Here is a 15,087-nt window from a genome sequence, read left to right on the forward strand (position 1 = left end):
TAGCCCCTAGAGCAGCATGCTACCCAGAGGTCAGCCTTTCCACAACCCTAAAGCCCTAGGAGTACAATGGTGAACGCCACAGCCCCTGTCCTCCAGGCCCTCAGGAGTTCAGGGAAGGAGCCAATGAACAGGCCGTCACCACTTGGTATGCCGGGGTGAGGGAAATCAGCTAAGGCTTTCTGAAGAAGTATGGCCGAAGCTGGGTCTGAAGGACCTTTAAGAATGAAGATGGGTGGGGTGGGGTGGGGTGGGGGGCATTGCAGGGAAAGTGTTCTAGACAGACGGAGCCGAGTGTGATGCAGTGCAAGGGAGAAGAGCAGGGCACCCACGGGACCTAACCATTCAGAGCAGGGTCCTTGCCCCCCACCCTGAGCCCTACCCCACAACAGCACCTGCACATGATGTCTCTGAGCCTCTCGAGGTTGGGGGGCGTGAAGTACCAGTAGTTGCGGTCACATCGCTGCACATCCTTGTCTATGCGGTGCAGATTTAAGGCCACGGTGTCCAGTAATTCTATCTGAAAGAGTGGAGGACCCTCAGGGGTGAGTTGGAGGCTGGAGGTGATGCCCACATAAAGGAATGCAGCAAAGGCAGGGAACCAAGGGACTCAGAGAACAGAATCCTCTGGGGATCCTGAAAAATAGGCTCAGTGCCCCCCTCCAGGATAATCAGGGCACCCCCACCTCCACCCACCAGCCTCTGTCCCCAAGACTTGGGATGTCAGAAGGGCCCCTGGGGCCAGCTGAGAACAGTGCCTCGGGATCGTCCACATACAGTGTAGGCAGCAGCGCACACAGCCGCAAGCTCCTCCCCTGCCTCCAGCTCACTGGCCCGCGAGGTCTCCTGGTTGGGATCTTGGGGCTCGGAGAAAGCGTGGGCGGTAGGGACTGGCCCATCAGAGCCTTCTTCCCCACCACCATCCTCCTCCTCGAAGCCCACACTCTGCCCCTCATCTATGCTTGACTGGATGCCTGAGGCCACAGAGTAATTGCGAGAGGAAGGCAGTCCTGAGTCTGGAGAGTCAAACTCCACTGACTGCTGCTGTTCCACCATGGCGGTGCCCGGGGGCCCTGCTCCCGGTTCCTGCTCGGGCTCTGGTCTGGAATCTTCTGTGCCCGGGGGCCTTGGGGGCTCCAGGTCATCCACAGAGATAAACACCTGGTGAGGGTGAACAGATAGTGGAGCTCACACCTGCACTCCAGCACCTTCCCTCGGCTCGCCATCTCCTTCCTGGGGTCAGAACAAGAGGGATGGAGAATTCTCCTCACATCCCCTACTCCCACCTCATGGCCTTTAACACTGCCTCCCCTGGGTGCCAAGCCTCCCTTCTGACCCAGCGGACCAGGTGGAGAGAAATCAGGCTCTGGGCAAACATGAAGACACCATCTTCAGCCCTACCCAGTCCCCCACCTCAGGCCTCTTCCTAGGGTACGAGCAAAAGTGTGAAGCACTCCAGGGCTTCCTGTGGCTGCTTGTGGGAAGAAGGGGAACCGGAGGCCTGGACACTCGATGGCCAGCGTGAGCTACGGGTAGTTCTACCACCTGAAGTCATGAGGCTGCCTCAGGTCAGGAGAGCTTTGTTAATGTCTCAGTGTGGCTGCTGGGCAGCCTGGGGGGACGGCAGCCCAGAGATGTTAGGAAAACAAGTTCTTCCTTATTTTCAGTACTGAATGTTCAGCAGAACAAGGCAGGAAACTTCTCTAGCAAGCACCTAATCAGTTATATTAGTTTCAGACAAGGTGAGAAGAGGTAAGAAGTGAAAGGAAACATTCTACTGATTGGAAACAGTCCACCACCATGGACAAGTCACACGGAAAATAAGAGAGACATATACGGACCGTTTTCTTTTTCTTTTTCTATTTGGACTCTGGAGGGAAAGGGATACTAAAAGGAGTTTCCACTTTGGGCAAGAAGCATGAAGTGTTGGGTTAGCAGCAGGTAAGGCCACGATTCTATGGCAATCCAGAGCCTCAGAACAGTGCCAGCGAGGAAGGCCATTGCTGTCCATGAGCTAAGCAGGGGGTGCTGGTACAGACTCAGGATTTTACCAAACACAAAGCCAGAGAGAAAGAGAATATGTTTACAAATAGGGGATTAAGGACAAAGCACATGGAGAGGAGAGTGTGCCTTACTAGTTATATTTCTTTAAGTCTTGCTCCAACTTGAGTTTTCTGTTAATATTAGTAAAGATTTAGTAGACTAACAAGAATATACATGATCTAAAGAGGCAATTTTAAAGAAAAAACATAAGTTAATAAAAGAGCATCCTTAATCTGAAACTTCTTGTCAGTTCTGGTTGGGCCCAGCAGCCATGGTTCGGGACTTGCTATTCACCTAAAGGCAGGGCCAATGCCAGTAGAACTATGCAGCCTCTAAACTGATTCTGCACAGTCAGTTCTATAAGGTGATGGAAAACACCATGTGGGAGGGGAGATCTTGCCAGTAGATGCCAATGGAACCACTCTAAGTGCTCCCCTGGTCTCTGGCCAACAGCTCTTGGGAAGCCTCTACAATCAGAGGATAGTCGAGCTGAGAGGAGACACTGAGACCCAGAGATGGGAAGAGAAGTTATTCTTCTCAGTAGTGGGCATGGGACTAGAACCTAGGGCCGCCTGTTCCTATCTGTAAGGTCTCTCTGTAAGGAGGGAGGGCTTTCCTAAATCACAATGAATGCATCTTTCCCTGCTGATCTATTAAAACAGAACACAATGTACTATCTCATTTTATTCCTGCAATACCCAGAGAAGGGGGCAGCAGGGGTATAATCATCCCATTTTTCAGTGGAAGAAAATGAGACACAGACACATTAAGCTATTCTCCCAGGGCTCCTGGCAGTGAGGACTAGAGGTCAGGCTGGTGCTCAGGACTCCCGCATATAAAATGCTGGCAGTCCCTGCCCCTGGCACCCCCAGGTCCCGTCTGGCTCACGTCATTGCTGATGGTGGAATCTCGGTGGATGAGGCGCTGCACGTGGCTGTCGATGCTGCTGCCTGAGGAGAACTTGGTGAGTGTCGCTGGGTGAGCCTCCCGCTCCCGCTGCCTCACCACCACCTCACAGGCCTTCCACTCCGCCAACACCTGCTGGTACCTCGCTGCCACTGCTGAGTCCACCTGTACTCAGACCACACCGTGACCATGGAGGGAGGGGTGCACCAGGCCCTCCTCTATAGCTGTCCTCCTGGAACAGCTGAAGGCTAGGGTCAGGCCTAGGGGTAAGGACAGTGGGGCTGCTCTGCTAACATCTTCCTCTGCCACATTTCTTTCTGGCTGGGAAGGGGTTGAAGCTTCCGATAGGCCTGGCTCCCCATCTCCCTCTCTTCATGGGATCGGGCTCCCCTTACCTGCTCCATCTCCTTCTTGCTCATGCCAAACTTGTAGTGGCCAAGCAGAAAGGGCCAGACGTCCTTGCGGATCTCGTGCTCCACGCCTCCATAGTAAACTTGCCGTAGCAGCTCCAGCTCTTTGTAGTTCTGAGGGACCCAGAGAGAAAGGACTGTGCAGCCCCTGCTGTCACTGCAGCCCAGCTGGGGGGCCCCATCCCATGGAGAGCTGGGGCTGGGGACAGTGATTCAGTCACTCCGCTGAAGCCCAGCAAACCCTTCTTCGGGGTGTCACGTCCTCTTCACCCCAGATTAGAACTGGATGAGATCTACTTTGACCCCCTTCCTTCTAGGGCAGGCAATGGAGCCCAGAGAGACAGAGATTTGCCCAAGGTTGCGGAGTAACGTGGAGAGCAGAATAGAACCAGTCCAGCCCCATCCCAATGAAACCCACAGGCCCAGCTGTCTGAGATCCTATCATGAAGTGAACCACTCCAAGGCCATCAGTCCCGGCCTGTCAACCATGACCCCTAGTACATTTTATCTGAACGTCCATTTGGTCTATGGAAGCTGCTCCCAGAGCAAGCTGCTCTGCACCCATTGCTGTACCCGCAGCCCTTGACCCGGCCTCTGGCACCAGCCCCCGAGAGTGTGCACCTTTTCGTCCTTCTGATACTTGCTCCACACATCCTTGGTGAGGCCCCCTGAGGCCCCTGGGGGCCGGGCGGGTGGGATGATGTTGTGATGCACCAGCGCTGACAGGTGGGTCCGCACTGTGGACAGGTGGCGGCAGTACGCCAGCCCTGTGGGGCAGGGGGAGCCAGCAGGCTGTGACACGCAGTTCCCCGGGCTCCTGCCCCTGCCCCTCACAGCCCCACCTCACCCCACACTCACAGCCGTAGAAGGCCCGGGACACAATCTGCCTCTTCATGCTCTCACACAGTAGCCTGAGGGGCAACCTGTGGAAACAACCTGGCTCAGAAGGGAGGGGGCTGTGGCCCCTCTGGTGGGAGACAGTTGGGAAGGAAGGACATTCTGGCTTGAGGGCAGGTAAGGCGCTCGGAGTGGTGCAGGGAGCAGGATATACAGCCCAGGAGCACGTCAGTGGGCTCCCTGTCCCTGCCAGCCACTCTGGGTAGAGCTGCCAGGGGCCCAGCATGGCCCCCAACCACGCATGGAAACTTGGGCAACTAACTTCACTTCACATTAGTGCATCTTGGTTTTCTCCTGTGAAAATGGAGAGAACCATCTCAGGGTCATCAAGAATAACAGGTTAAAAAATGAAGTAACAGGTAAAAGAGAGCAGCCAGCAAAAGCTTCAAGTGCTGGCACATGACCCTCACACAAACACCATTCACACACTGTTCCTGGCACATGGCAGATGCCCAGATCTGTTGTGTGTCCTCAGATGTACAGCCTGATGGAGGATCTATGTCCACGTTGGGAAGGGGAGCTCACAAGTCCTGAGCACCTATCATGTGCCAGGCCCAGCTCTGGGTGCTCACGTGGGCTACAGACCTCATTTAGTCCTCACAGGTACCTTAGGAAGCAGGTAGTATCACCCCCATTTTACAGATAGGGAAACTGAGGCTTAGAAACGTAGAAGCTCATAGAAACTCAGTAACTTGCCCAAGTCACACAGGTAGCAGAAGTGAAATTTGAACCCAGGTCTGTGCAATGCGAGGCCACCCTGTTAGGCAAGTGACACATGCATAGGACAGACACACTCCCAGGGAGCTGGTGTTCTGGGCCCTCCCCACTCACCGGTCAGGGACACAGCTGCAGTGGCTGGGGACTGCATATGGGGAGCTGCTGCTGGAGCAGGAGGGGCAAGAGGAGCCCTGGCTGCACAGGGGCTCCAGGTGCCAGGCTGGCAGGCTGGGCCCAAAGCCCTGCATCTCGATCATGTCGCCAGCATCTGAGGGCAGGAAGGGGGCCATGGTCAGGGCTTGGCAGGCCTCCTCCTCCAAGCACCTTGCAGCATGTCCACCTCTGTGCCCAGGTGTGAGCTCTGAGCTATAGCGTGAAGTCACCCATTAGTGGGGAACCACAGGGATGGTGCCTGCCTGGTCCAGAGCCCAGAGACGGAAACGGTGGAGAGGGAGGGTGCCTGACACTTCCCAGCCTCCACCCAGTCTTTCTGCATGTGATGAAACACTTTGACTGAGTCGTGGATGATTGAGTCTGTTCTCTCCATCTTGTTAACAGCAATGGAATAAACACTTGCTTTTCTAGAAGGAGGAGAAAGAAAGAGAAGAAACAAAAGCCTGAGCTCTCTAAATGCTGCCAGCTAGTGTGGCCTTCGAGGATTCAGCCTAGTCCTCTTGGGCAAACTCAGATTCGCAGGAAGGTGCCTGGAACGCTGCAAACTTTGAACCTTCCCGTGACAGGAGTCTCCACTGACCAAAGCCCCTGAGGGCCCTGAGCCACCTGTCCTGGCCCGCAGACCTCGCCCCTCTGAGGGTTCTAGACCTGGCGGCCAGTGGCTAAGGAGGAAGAGTGCTCCTTGTCCAGGCCAAATGCCCCTGCTGCCAGCTCGCGTGGGTCCTTCTTGAGTTCTCCATTCTCACTTAGTCTGACTGCACTCAGCACGGTGGCCGCCTACAAACACAGGTGAGCCGCAGGAAGGGCAAAATTCCCAGGGCTGCCAAGCCACTGTGGGGAGAGGGGTGGTGGCTGGGCGCGTGATTCCACCATCCAGAAGAATGTGCCCGGGTGCAGCCTCAGAAAACAGCTCCTTGGACACATCTACACCACCAGCAGACAGAGCCTTCTCAGCCAGCCCAGCTAGTCTGAATCAGAACTCAAAACCCTTGAGAGCCTCTAGGGCCCAAGTGGGGCAGGACATTGCTCATGGGGGACTCTGGCCAGTCCAGTGAGCCACAAAGATGAAGCACAGCGAAGGCAGCAGGTGGAAGGACTAGGAGATGACACCAGGAGGGACAGAGAGTAAAGAAGAGTGAAGAAGAACAAGGAGACAGACTGTGTGTGTGAAGAGACTTCATTCAAGCAGTACTTTTTTCTGTGAATCTGGATCCTCGCCTGCTATGAGTCTAGAGCAGACCTAGGCCTGGGTTTTGCGGGAGCCAGACTCCAGCTCCGGGTGTGCCTTGGTGGGGAGGGCTGAGCCGAGCCCTCTCCAGTCCCCTCAGGGGCTGCCCCATCTTGGCCCCAGGGCTCTCTCCCCAGACCCACAGGTGGGATTTTTGTAGATATCTGGCCCTTCAGCTCCACCAGGAGGCAAATTAAGGGAACATACTTGGTGCGGCTCTGGGAGTGAGGGGTTGCAAGCCATGCCCGAGACTCTGGGAAGACGGAAGGGACAAATGCAGGTGGGGTGGGGCAGGAGCCCAGCTCATGCCCCTGCAGCAGGCAGGAGAGGTCAGTCGTGGGAGGCACCGGGGCGGGAGCAGCCCAGGCAGGCAGCAGGCAGCAGGTGGGCACGCGGCGGGGGTGACAGGTGCAGAGGGTGGGCACACAGGGAAACGAGCTCATGCCCAGAAAGCAGGACCCAACCAAGGCAAGTCTCCTGGGTCAATGCTCTTCACCTTAATTCTCCAGGAAGGAGCTGAACCAGCCAGCCTTGACACTGCATCTCTGAACTAACCCAGTGCAGACAGCTGGCGCTCTGGAGTGACTGGGCAAGGGGCAGCAGGCTGGACAAGGGGTCTGCTGGGCCAGCTTTGACTCTGACTCTCTCCTCTGAGCATGAGGAAAGTTTGAAGCAAAACAATCAGGGTGGTTGAACCCCACAGCCCCTAAGACTCCGAGTGAAAGGTGCCTGGCCTGGAGCAGAATTAGAGTGAACAGCATCTCTGCTCTGTGGGGAGGCAGCAGGAAAAGGAGGGGACGGGGGAAGGAGAGGAGAGTCTGGACACCCGCCACTTGGTTCACATGCGCAAGTCAAGCATGTTGCAGGCCTGAAAAGCAACAGCTAGCAGAACGGACTCCACAGTGTTGTCATTATGGACTGCAGTGGAGGGGCGGGCTCCCACACCACCTTCCCAACCACTTGCTGTTCTGCACATGCCTCTTCCCCTTTTTTCCCAAGTATTGGGGGCCCAGAGCCTGTATACTGGTTTGGTCTGGCCCCCAAGTTACCCAAGAGGATGCTCAGACAAGCCCTGAGGCTTCTGGATCCTGTGGGCCTAGAGGTTTCTCTGACCCTGGAGGCCTCAGCCCTAAGACTACTCAGGGATGGACTTCCTATCGCCAAGTCTGCCAAGATAGGGGCTTTGCTGGGACCCCCCAGTCTCCAGCCTGACTACCAATTTGTGGGGTAAGAAGGGGCTCCCTGGCCCTCCTTGGACTTGGGCTTCCCACATATCAGCCCCAAGCCCAGGTTTGTAAGGAACCAGATGGCAGGCTGTGGGCAGGCAATAAACATCAGAATGAGGCTCCCCTGCAGGTCCTCCTGGAGGGGCTGGGAGGGAGGGAAGGCACAAGGGCAGGCATGTGGTGAGCAAGGGGGCAGCTGGCATGGTTGTGCTAGGTGTGCTCTAGGCCAGGGACTTGATTGCCAGGGACAAGGGAGACTCATTATTACTGGCTTGGTGGCTGGGCTCAAGAACCGGGCTCTTTGGCAGAACTTTGTGGAAGCATAAAGGAATGTTACATATTCTTAGACACCTCTGCAGGGGCAGGGAAAGGGGAGAAATTAATTCTGTGGCAAGGGAATGGGTGGGGATGGGCAAGTCCCCCTAAACTCTGAGAGAGCTGGCCTCAGCCCTTCCTGACCAATCTTCCCGTGAGCACACCAGCCTAGCCCTCGAGGGGCCCCTGGCTAATCACTCTCTCAAAAAGAGGGAGAGGTTCCCTCTCCACCAGCCTCGCTCTGTGCTAAGAAAGATGGGTGGTGAGCAAAGGAACAAACACTGAGGGGCAATGAGCACTGTGCTGTGCTGTTTACAATGAAGGGACTTCTGCAACCGTGGACTCAGGTCCGTGAGGGTGGGAACACACCTGTCTTATATCCTCGGCACAGATATTTCTAGATCTCATGCTCAAGCACCAGGTGGTACCTTCTGGAGCCCTCAGGCCTGCTGGGTAAACTGAACCCTGGGTCTCTTTCCATGGTAGTCCCAAACCCTCACCTGACCCACAGGACTCATCTGCATAAGCTGTCCAGCCCCTATCCCTGCCCAGGAAGGGCCTGGTACTTCTGTCCTGTTTCTGTTAAGTCAGGAGCCAGAGGCCCAGGACTCAGAGGCCAGTCTTCTCACCAACAGGAGAGAAAAAAAGAGACACTGTCTTGGGTTTGCCAGCATGACTCCTAGGAGTGGGAACAGGGCTCAGAGAGCCACTTAGGTCCCCAAGAGGCAACCCGATAATCAGATCTTCTCACCAGTGCATCTTTTCCCTCTGAGGCATGAAGCTCTCTCCTTACAGACTCAATGGGGAGCCCAGAGCCACCTGCTGTTTGTACCATCCCCTCTTCTTACCAGCGCCTCCTTCTGCCCTCCCTGATCTGCCTCCTGATGGAAGGGAACCACCCTGGGTACAAGTCCCATAATGCCAACACTGCCGTTCGAGCCCCTGCGGTGGGTGGCAGGTGGGCCCAGGGGGTGAGGTGGGGGATGGGGGGAGTCAGGGAGAGGGGGAGGGATAAAAACCTTTCATCGGATTGGGAGCTGTGAGGTTCCGCGAGCAGATCATTGAGAGCATCGCGTGTAGTTTATCCTCCTCTTCCTCATCATCGTCCACCGAGGCAGCGCGGCTGGCCGCTAGGTGGTGGTAGTTAATAGTGACTGCTCAAAGAGAATAGCGAGAGAGGCAGAGGCATGAGGACCCTGCTCCCGGGCAGGAGGGACCAGACTCCCTCCTTATGGGGAGCAGACTGGAGTCTGGGTCATCTTGTAAGCCTGCAGGGCACAGAAAAGGGGAAGGGGGGACCTGAGAGTCTTTTGAAGATTTATTGGGGAAGAGTATGGAAGAAAATGAGGGGGCAGCAGCAGCTGCAGGGCTCCATTCTTTGCAGGAGGCCCTCTCTAGGAAGAACGGAAGAGAGAGAAGTGATGGGGGTAGTGAAAGACGGGACCAGTTGGTACAGACCAGCAGCTCAGGAGCTCCCCAGCCCTGGGCAAGGCTGGGCACGACTGCTGGCAGATAGATCCTGATCATTCTTCAGCTTGTGTCATGGTCAGGCTGGACCAAATCTGAAGATTACCCTAAATCCCTCCTTTCAGACTGTAAATCCAAACTTCTCCTCCAAGGGTTTCCCAGAGCTACTCTCGAGAAGCCTGAGTCACGCGCTGGGTTTCAGGTCCTTAGTGCCCTGGCCTGCCCTCCAGGGAAGTGCGGTCCTTGAAGTGAAGTGACCAAAACTGGGAAATGCCAAGGCTTGAAGAGGGGAAGTGGAGACCGAATAATCTAAGCCGAGCAGCAGTCAGCGATTAAATACCAGGTTTGCAAACAGGTTCTGGTAAAAGACGTCTCTCCTAGTCAGGCAATCTGGGAGCAAAAGGGGGGCCCCCATGTCTTGTGCCCTCTAAGCCCCTTGGGGCCACTGTGCTATGGCTATGTGTTTGCAGTCTGGGTAATCTGGCAACTAATATGGAGACAACTTGTTGACAACTTACTGGCACAAGTTAGGCAATTTAAGGAGCAGGTTGTCTGGTTGGCAATAAATGCTCTGGACCGGCAAATTCCCTGACCTCATCCCGAAGGTCAGCAAGTCTGGCCCAGAGAAATCCATAGGGGGGAGCAGCAGCACTCCAACCAGAAAGGGCTCTCTGGCGTTGGCAGATACCTAGAGACAGGCCCCCTCAGGCCCAGGGGTGTGCATCCAGGCGGGGCAGGACCCACGAGAGCCAAGCCACCTTTCAGTCCCCTGGCCCCCAGAGTCCCCTGGGCAGCTGCAAGTCTCACCCTCTGCAGATGCACCCCCTACTCTAGCCAAAGCTCCTCTCATCACGAGCTGGTTTGAGGAGGGTTTGGCTCTAGCGGAGTCAGTGAACAGTTTGCACCATCCGTAAAGAAGCACTGATCCTACACCCAGGCTGCCTTGTGGAGGTCACGTGGCAGGCCAAGGAGAAATGGAGAGTTCTCCACCTTCTAGTTCTAGTCTTGCCACTTTTGTTTTTCCTGGGGCCGGGCATGAAAGGATGCCTAAGAGAATACTGTACAGTGACGCCTGGATCTGCTGAGCCAAGAGTCTTGGGGTGACAAGGTTGGGGGAAGACAGTGAAGTAGGAGAGAGGCAACTTTTCAGAGGGATGATTTGTGGGTAAAAGGTCCAGCTGAGGGGCTAAGTAATGAACCTCTCATCTTCACCTGGCCTGGTTGGTGGACCACCCCCACCCCCACCCCCCATCCTGGGCGACGCTGCACTCCCCCACCTCCCTGAGCGTCTTTCTCTCCTCCTCCACGATGAAGTTTGGGACACTCACTGTGCTCGTGCCTGTGGCCAGGGTAAATGATCCGGAACACGTAGTCTGTGGCCCGCCCCATGCCCATCTCCTCCATGTCCACGGACCGCAGGCTGCTGCGCTTCCGTAGCTTGGGGAACACCTTCCCCTGTGGAGGGAGGGGTGGGTGGTCAGCCTGTCCAGGGCAGCGTCTGATCCAGGGTCCCACCCAAAGCTGTTCCTAAGAACTCCGTGTGGGGAAAGGGAAGGAGGTGGGCAGAGAACCCACCTCACATATCTCTTCATCCAGAGCCTCCCAAGCCCTGAGGTACCTTCCCCTGCTGGGTCCAGAGCGGGGGCTCTAGCTGTCCTCGAGGCAGAAGCCCATTCTCCAGGCAAGACAGAAAGGACAGCAGATGTCCTCCCTGTGGAAAGTGCAGCGGGGGCCTCTGGATGCCATCCTGGCTCACTAGTACGAGCGTGCCGCTGCTCTCTGGCGGGGTGAACGTGGGCGAGTGAGGCTGGGGCCTCCCTGAGACCTCTCAGCCATCACCATAGGCCAGTCGGCCAGGCCCCCAGGCTGGGTAGGAGCATGGGGACAATGGGAGGAGGACAAGAAGTCCATGCATGATGTGCAGCTGGGAGAAGGCAGTCTCTCTCCCCTCACCCCCGTGCCCAGGACAAGGAAGGCTCACTTTGCTGGTGGCAGTGGATGCAGACGATCTGACTGAAGGGCACAACCAGGGCATAGTCCCAGTAAACGCTAGAAGGGAACCAGATCAGTGTCACTGTATCCCAAGATCTGCCATCCCGCGTTCCTCATCTCCTGGCCCCAACACCCATGAAACTATCCTGAAATAGGATGGTCATAGTGGAGAAGTGACCTCTGGGCCCCGTGCTATCCTCATGGCACAGAGCCTGGCAGTCTCAGCTGCCTAGAGCTTGGCTCAGGCAAACCCTTCATGCCCAGGCCTGTCTTGATCTTAGAGAGCTTGGGAATCTCTCCAGGCAACCTCTCCCTGCAATTCTTGGCATCCGGATAAGCAGTGAGGCCTGCCTCCTGGAACAGGCTGGGTCTCTCCATCCCCCTGCCTGGGGTGCAAGACCCCACTCCCTTCCCTGCCTCCTGGGAACGAGTCCCAAAGCCCCACCTCTTTTCCAGCTCGGAGTCCCCCAGAGTCCCGTTCATGAGCTGGTTGGGGGTCCACTTCAGAGTTAGGCTCTCTGCAGACTGGTGCAGGGAGAGGTAGCCAGGGACAGCCTCCATGTCCTCCTTCTGCAGGGAGGAGACACCAGAAGACAGAGACGATGAGGGGCTGAGAGGTTCCCAGGGATGGACTATGGACAACGAGCTCCAGGTAGGAGCAGGAGGCCAAGCTAGGCCAGGCACGGGCTCCTGGACTGGGAGCTGGGCAGAAGCAGGGGAGAACACGAGCCATGCACAGATGTGGGCATCTTTCCCTCGCTGGCTTGGTGTCACTGGCTCTGTCCTGTTGGCTTCCTGGATGCCAGGTGCTCCAGCCGTACCCAAGCTGGGCATTCACCCTGCCTGCTGGCTGCCATTCCTACCCCCGGATGACCTGGTTCTCAGCCAGAGCACATGCCAGTCTCGGCTCCTGCCAGCTCAAGGCTGGGCATGAGGCGTATGAAAGAGTGAAGTGGGGGGTGGGGCCCTTCTCCCCCTTCTCTCTGGTCAAGCCCCTGAGGAAAGGGATCGATGTGGCTGGAAGGTTCCAGTCCTGGGACCTTCAGAAGAAGGAGATGACGGGGGGCATCAGGCTTTCCTACCGGCTGTACCAGCACGTTGTTCTTGCCATAGAGCAGCCGTGTCCTCGAGTTCTGGTGCAGGGACTCCACATACTCACGGGCACAGGCAGCCAGCCTGTCCTCTGCTGAGCTGCCACTTGAGTGCCGCTTTCGGATCTGCGCAGCAAGTCACAGCTCAGCCCCCAGCCCTGGGAAATCGGCCTCGGGGGTTGAGAACCCTAAGCTTCCATGCAGACCCTCTCTAACTGACCCCAGGGGTCCGTCCTACTCCCAGTTTGCTCTCAGCCACCCTCTGCTCTCTAGCCACGGACCAGCTGTGTGCTCCTGGCGTTGATATAAGTGGCAGTGTGGGGAAATGGCTCTCCTGGGGTGGCCACTGCCGTGGGGCATCTCTAAAGCCCAGCCTGTGTTTGCAAGCAGCACAAAGGCCAGCTGCCCCTCCCTACAGGCCCACGGGCATAGCCTGGATGAACACGAGGGCTGGGCAGAGGGACACCCACTCCTAGGGCGGGGCGCTTTGCAGGGGAGTCCTGGCGATTAGGGGGACCCCGGATACGGTGCCTCTGGACCAGCTCGTCAGCAGAGGGGTCAGTCCAGTAGTGATCGGCTGTCTTGAGCTTGGTGTACTCCAAGGCACAGGGTCCCACTGTGGAGACAGGGACAGCCAGCTCACGTGGTGCCCCCTCAGCACCTGCCCCTCCATCCCCACTGGCCCAGCACAGGCTCTCTGGCTCACCTAGAAGAGAGGCCAAGATGGGGCCAAACACAGGGTCTGCCAGTAACGCCTCCTTCTCGTAGTACTTGCTGCCAGGGGGAGAGAGACGGGGAACTCATTCCAGGGTGGTCAAGCCCACCATGTGGGAATGTCCCCACAAAGACCAAATCCATGCCAGTCACCAAGAAGAAATGAATCCACAAGGACTGAGCTTTGTGGGGTGCCTGGTGTGGTCTATGCTTTCAGAGTGCTACAGGGGGAGATGGGGCATGCCTACAGACTGTCATGGACAGTCCAGCATGCTGAGGGGTAGGCTGAAGGACTGTTCAGGAGGTGGGCCCCAGGGAGGGGCACTCACCTGCAGTTTTCCACCAGGTACTGCACGACCCTGTCCAGCACTTTCTCAATGAGTGCTGTGCGTACCCATACGTGTTTGAAGGCCTGTGGGCTGAGGGCTGGGGCCTTCCCGCTGGCAGAGCCCTGTCTCCGCAGGGCCTCTTGGCTACCCCCTGAGGGTTTCCTGCAAAGACAGGGTGGGCTTCAGGAATGCAAGGGCCCAAGGGGTAAGTCCCGGACTGGTGGCGCTGGGAGCGGGGTTTGGTGCCACAAGACAAGAACCCAGAAGACTGACTTGAGATGGGGACTGAAGGCAGGGGATAGGGCCTTATGCCCAAAAGAGGCCAACCCCCACCCTTAGGCTGGTCCCTCACTCAAGAGGCTCTGCAAGAAATGGGCCCAGGAAGCCAGCCTGGGATGCAGCAAATGCCAAGCGCAAAGAGCAGCAGGGAGGAAGGGGCTCAGCCCAGGGCTCACCTGCCCTCTACTTGTTGCTGCAGCTCCTGTACCTTGTGGCAAATCTCCCCAGCCACTGGGCACGTCTTCCCCACCTTGGTGAACAGGGCTGCCATCTTGTCACTGCGCAGGAAGCCGGCGGCACGGCGTCTCAGCTGATGCAGGAGGCAAGCCTCCACCGCACCTGGGCCACAAAGGGAAACAGCACCTGAGCCTGGGCAAGAGGCGGAAAGGGCAGGCCCTGACCCGTGCTAGGACTAGGGAGAGGGGTGTCATCTTAGGCAGGCCAGTGAGATATACCCTGACCTTCCAAAATTCTCCCCATCCCCTGCTCCTGCCTAGGGTGGACCTGCGGGGGCTTTGACATGCCACGCCGTCCCTCTCCCTCTCCCTTACCTGGGTGTGTACACACCTCCCATATGCGACATCACCCCTGGGGCCATGAGGACCAAAGCTACCAGTTCCAGTTGGAATGGGTGGCTCCACCCCTGCCCAGGAGGGCAAGCATGGACAGCACCTACAGGACAGGGGACCAGGGAGCACACAGCCCAGCGGCCCTCCTGGAGAGCATGGATGATGTGATTGCTAAGGAACAGGGCTCTGGAGAAGGAGCTGAAGTATTGATGAAGCCATTGCAGAGATCAGGCCCGACAGCGGCCCGTGAACTAGTGATGAGCCTGTCAGCCAAGAGTGAGAGATTTCTATTTCCCATGCTCAGAGGGCTTCCCTTCACTCATTCCTGGTTTTAGGGGCTAGGGTTACTCTCTCCATCTGGATCCTGCTTACCACAGACAGACTCCACAGGAAGGAAAGAAAGGCTTATTGAGGGAGGGTAGGGAGGGGCCCTGGGCATATATAAACTCTAAAAATATCAGTGTGTATGGGCGTGGGGAGGAGGGGCTTGGCGACTATTGAGGCCAAGCTGACTGTTTTACAAGCAAGGGGGGAATGGCCCAGAAAGGAGAAGGGGTTTGATCACAGAAACATAGAGGCAGAGCCAGCATTAGGATCCAGTGCCTTAAACCCTGGCAGAGCCCCTCTGACCTCCTCCAGGTGTGTTGGGGGGATGTAGGTGGGAGGAGGTGCTCCTCTCACTTCACAGGTGCTCCTTTCACACAGAGAAAACAGTGCTGTGCTGGAGACCGGA

General features: G+C 56.9%; 1 protein-coding gene across 5 annotated transcripts in view; it reads right to left on the bottom strand.

Moving 5' to 3' along the window:
• The window catches only part of SGSM2 (small G protein signaling modulator 2), a 34,112-nt gene that overhangs the window by 3,556 nt on the left and 15,469 nt on the right, over positions 1-15,087 (bottom strand). The window contains exons 3-19 of one of the 5 annotated variants that reach the window (XM_058560088.1): positions 13,962-14,124; positions 13,507-13,668; positions 13,170-13,237; positions 12,934-13,079; positions 12,455-12,589; positions 11,818-11,942; positions 11,362-11,429; positions 10,999-11,159; positions 10,709-10,835; positions 8,933-9,067; positions 5,085-5,238; positions 4,215-4,279; positions 3,978-4,123; positions 3,342-3,470; positions 2,929-3,111; positions 775-1,158; positions 393-517 (exon numbers count right to left, since the gene is read on the bottom strand). In XM_058560088.1, coding sequence (XP_058416071.1) covers positions 393-517; positions 775-1,158; positions 2,929-3,111; positions 3,342-3,470; positions 3,978-4,123; positions 4,215-4,279; positions 5,085-5,238; positions 8,933-9,067; positions 10,709-10,835; positions 10,999-11,159; positions 11,362-11,429; positions 11,818-11,942; positions 12,455-12,589; positions 12,934-13,079; positions 13,170-13,237; positions 13,507-13,668; positions 13,962-14,124 — 2,476 coding nt within the window. The remainder of the gene's footprint in view (positions 1-392; positions 518-774; positions 1,159-2,928; positions 3,112-3,341; positions 3,471-3,977; positions 4,124-4,214; positions 4,280-5,084; positions 5,239-8,932; positions 9,068-10,708; positions 10,836-10,998; positions 11,160-11,361; positions 11,430-11,817; positions 11,943-12,454; positions 12,590-12,933; positions 13,080-13,169; positions 13,238-13,506; positions 13,669-13,961; positions 14,125-15,087) is intronic. The other 4 variants (XM_058560091.1, XM_058560090.1, XM_058560092.1 and 1 more) reach the window with 4 other exon arrangements.

The sequence above is a fragment of the Diceros bicornis genome, chromosome 18 (genome assembly GCF_020826845.1).
Source record: "Diceros bicornis minor isolate mBicDic1 chromosome 18, mDicBic1.mat.cur, whole genome shotgun sequence".
NCBI classification, from domain to species: Eukaryota; Metazoa; Chordata; class Mammalia; order Perissodactyla; family Rhinocerotidae; genus Diceros; species Diceros bicornis.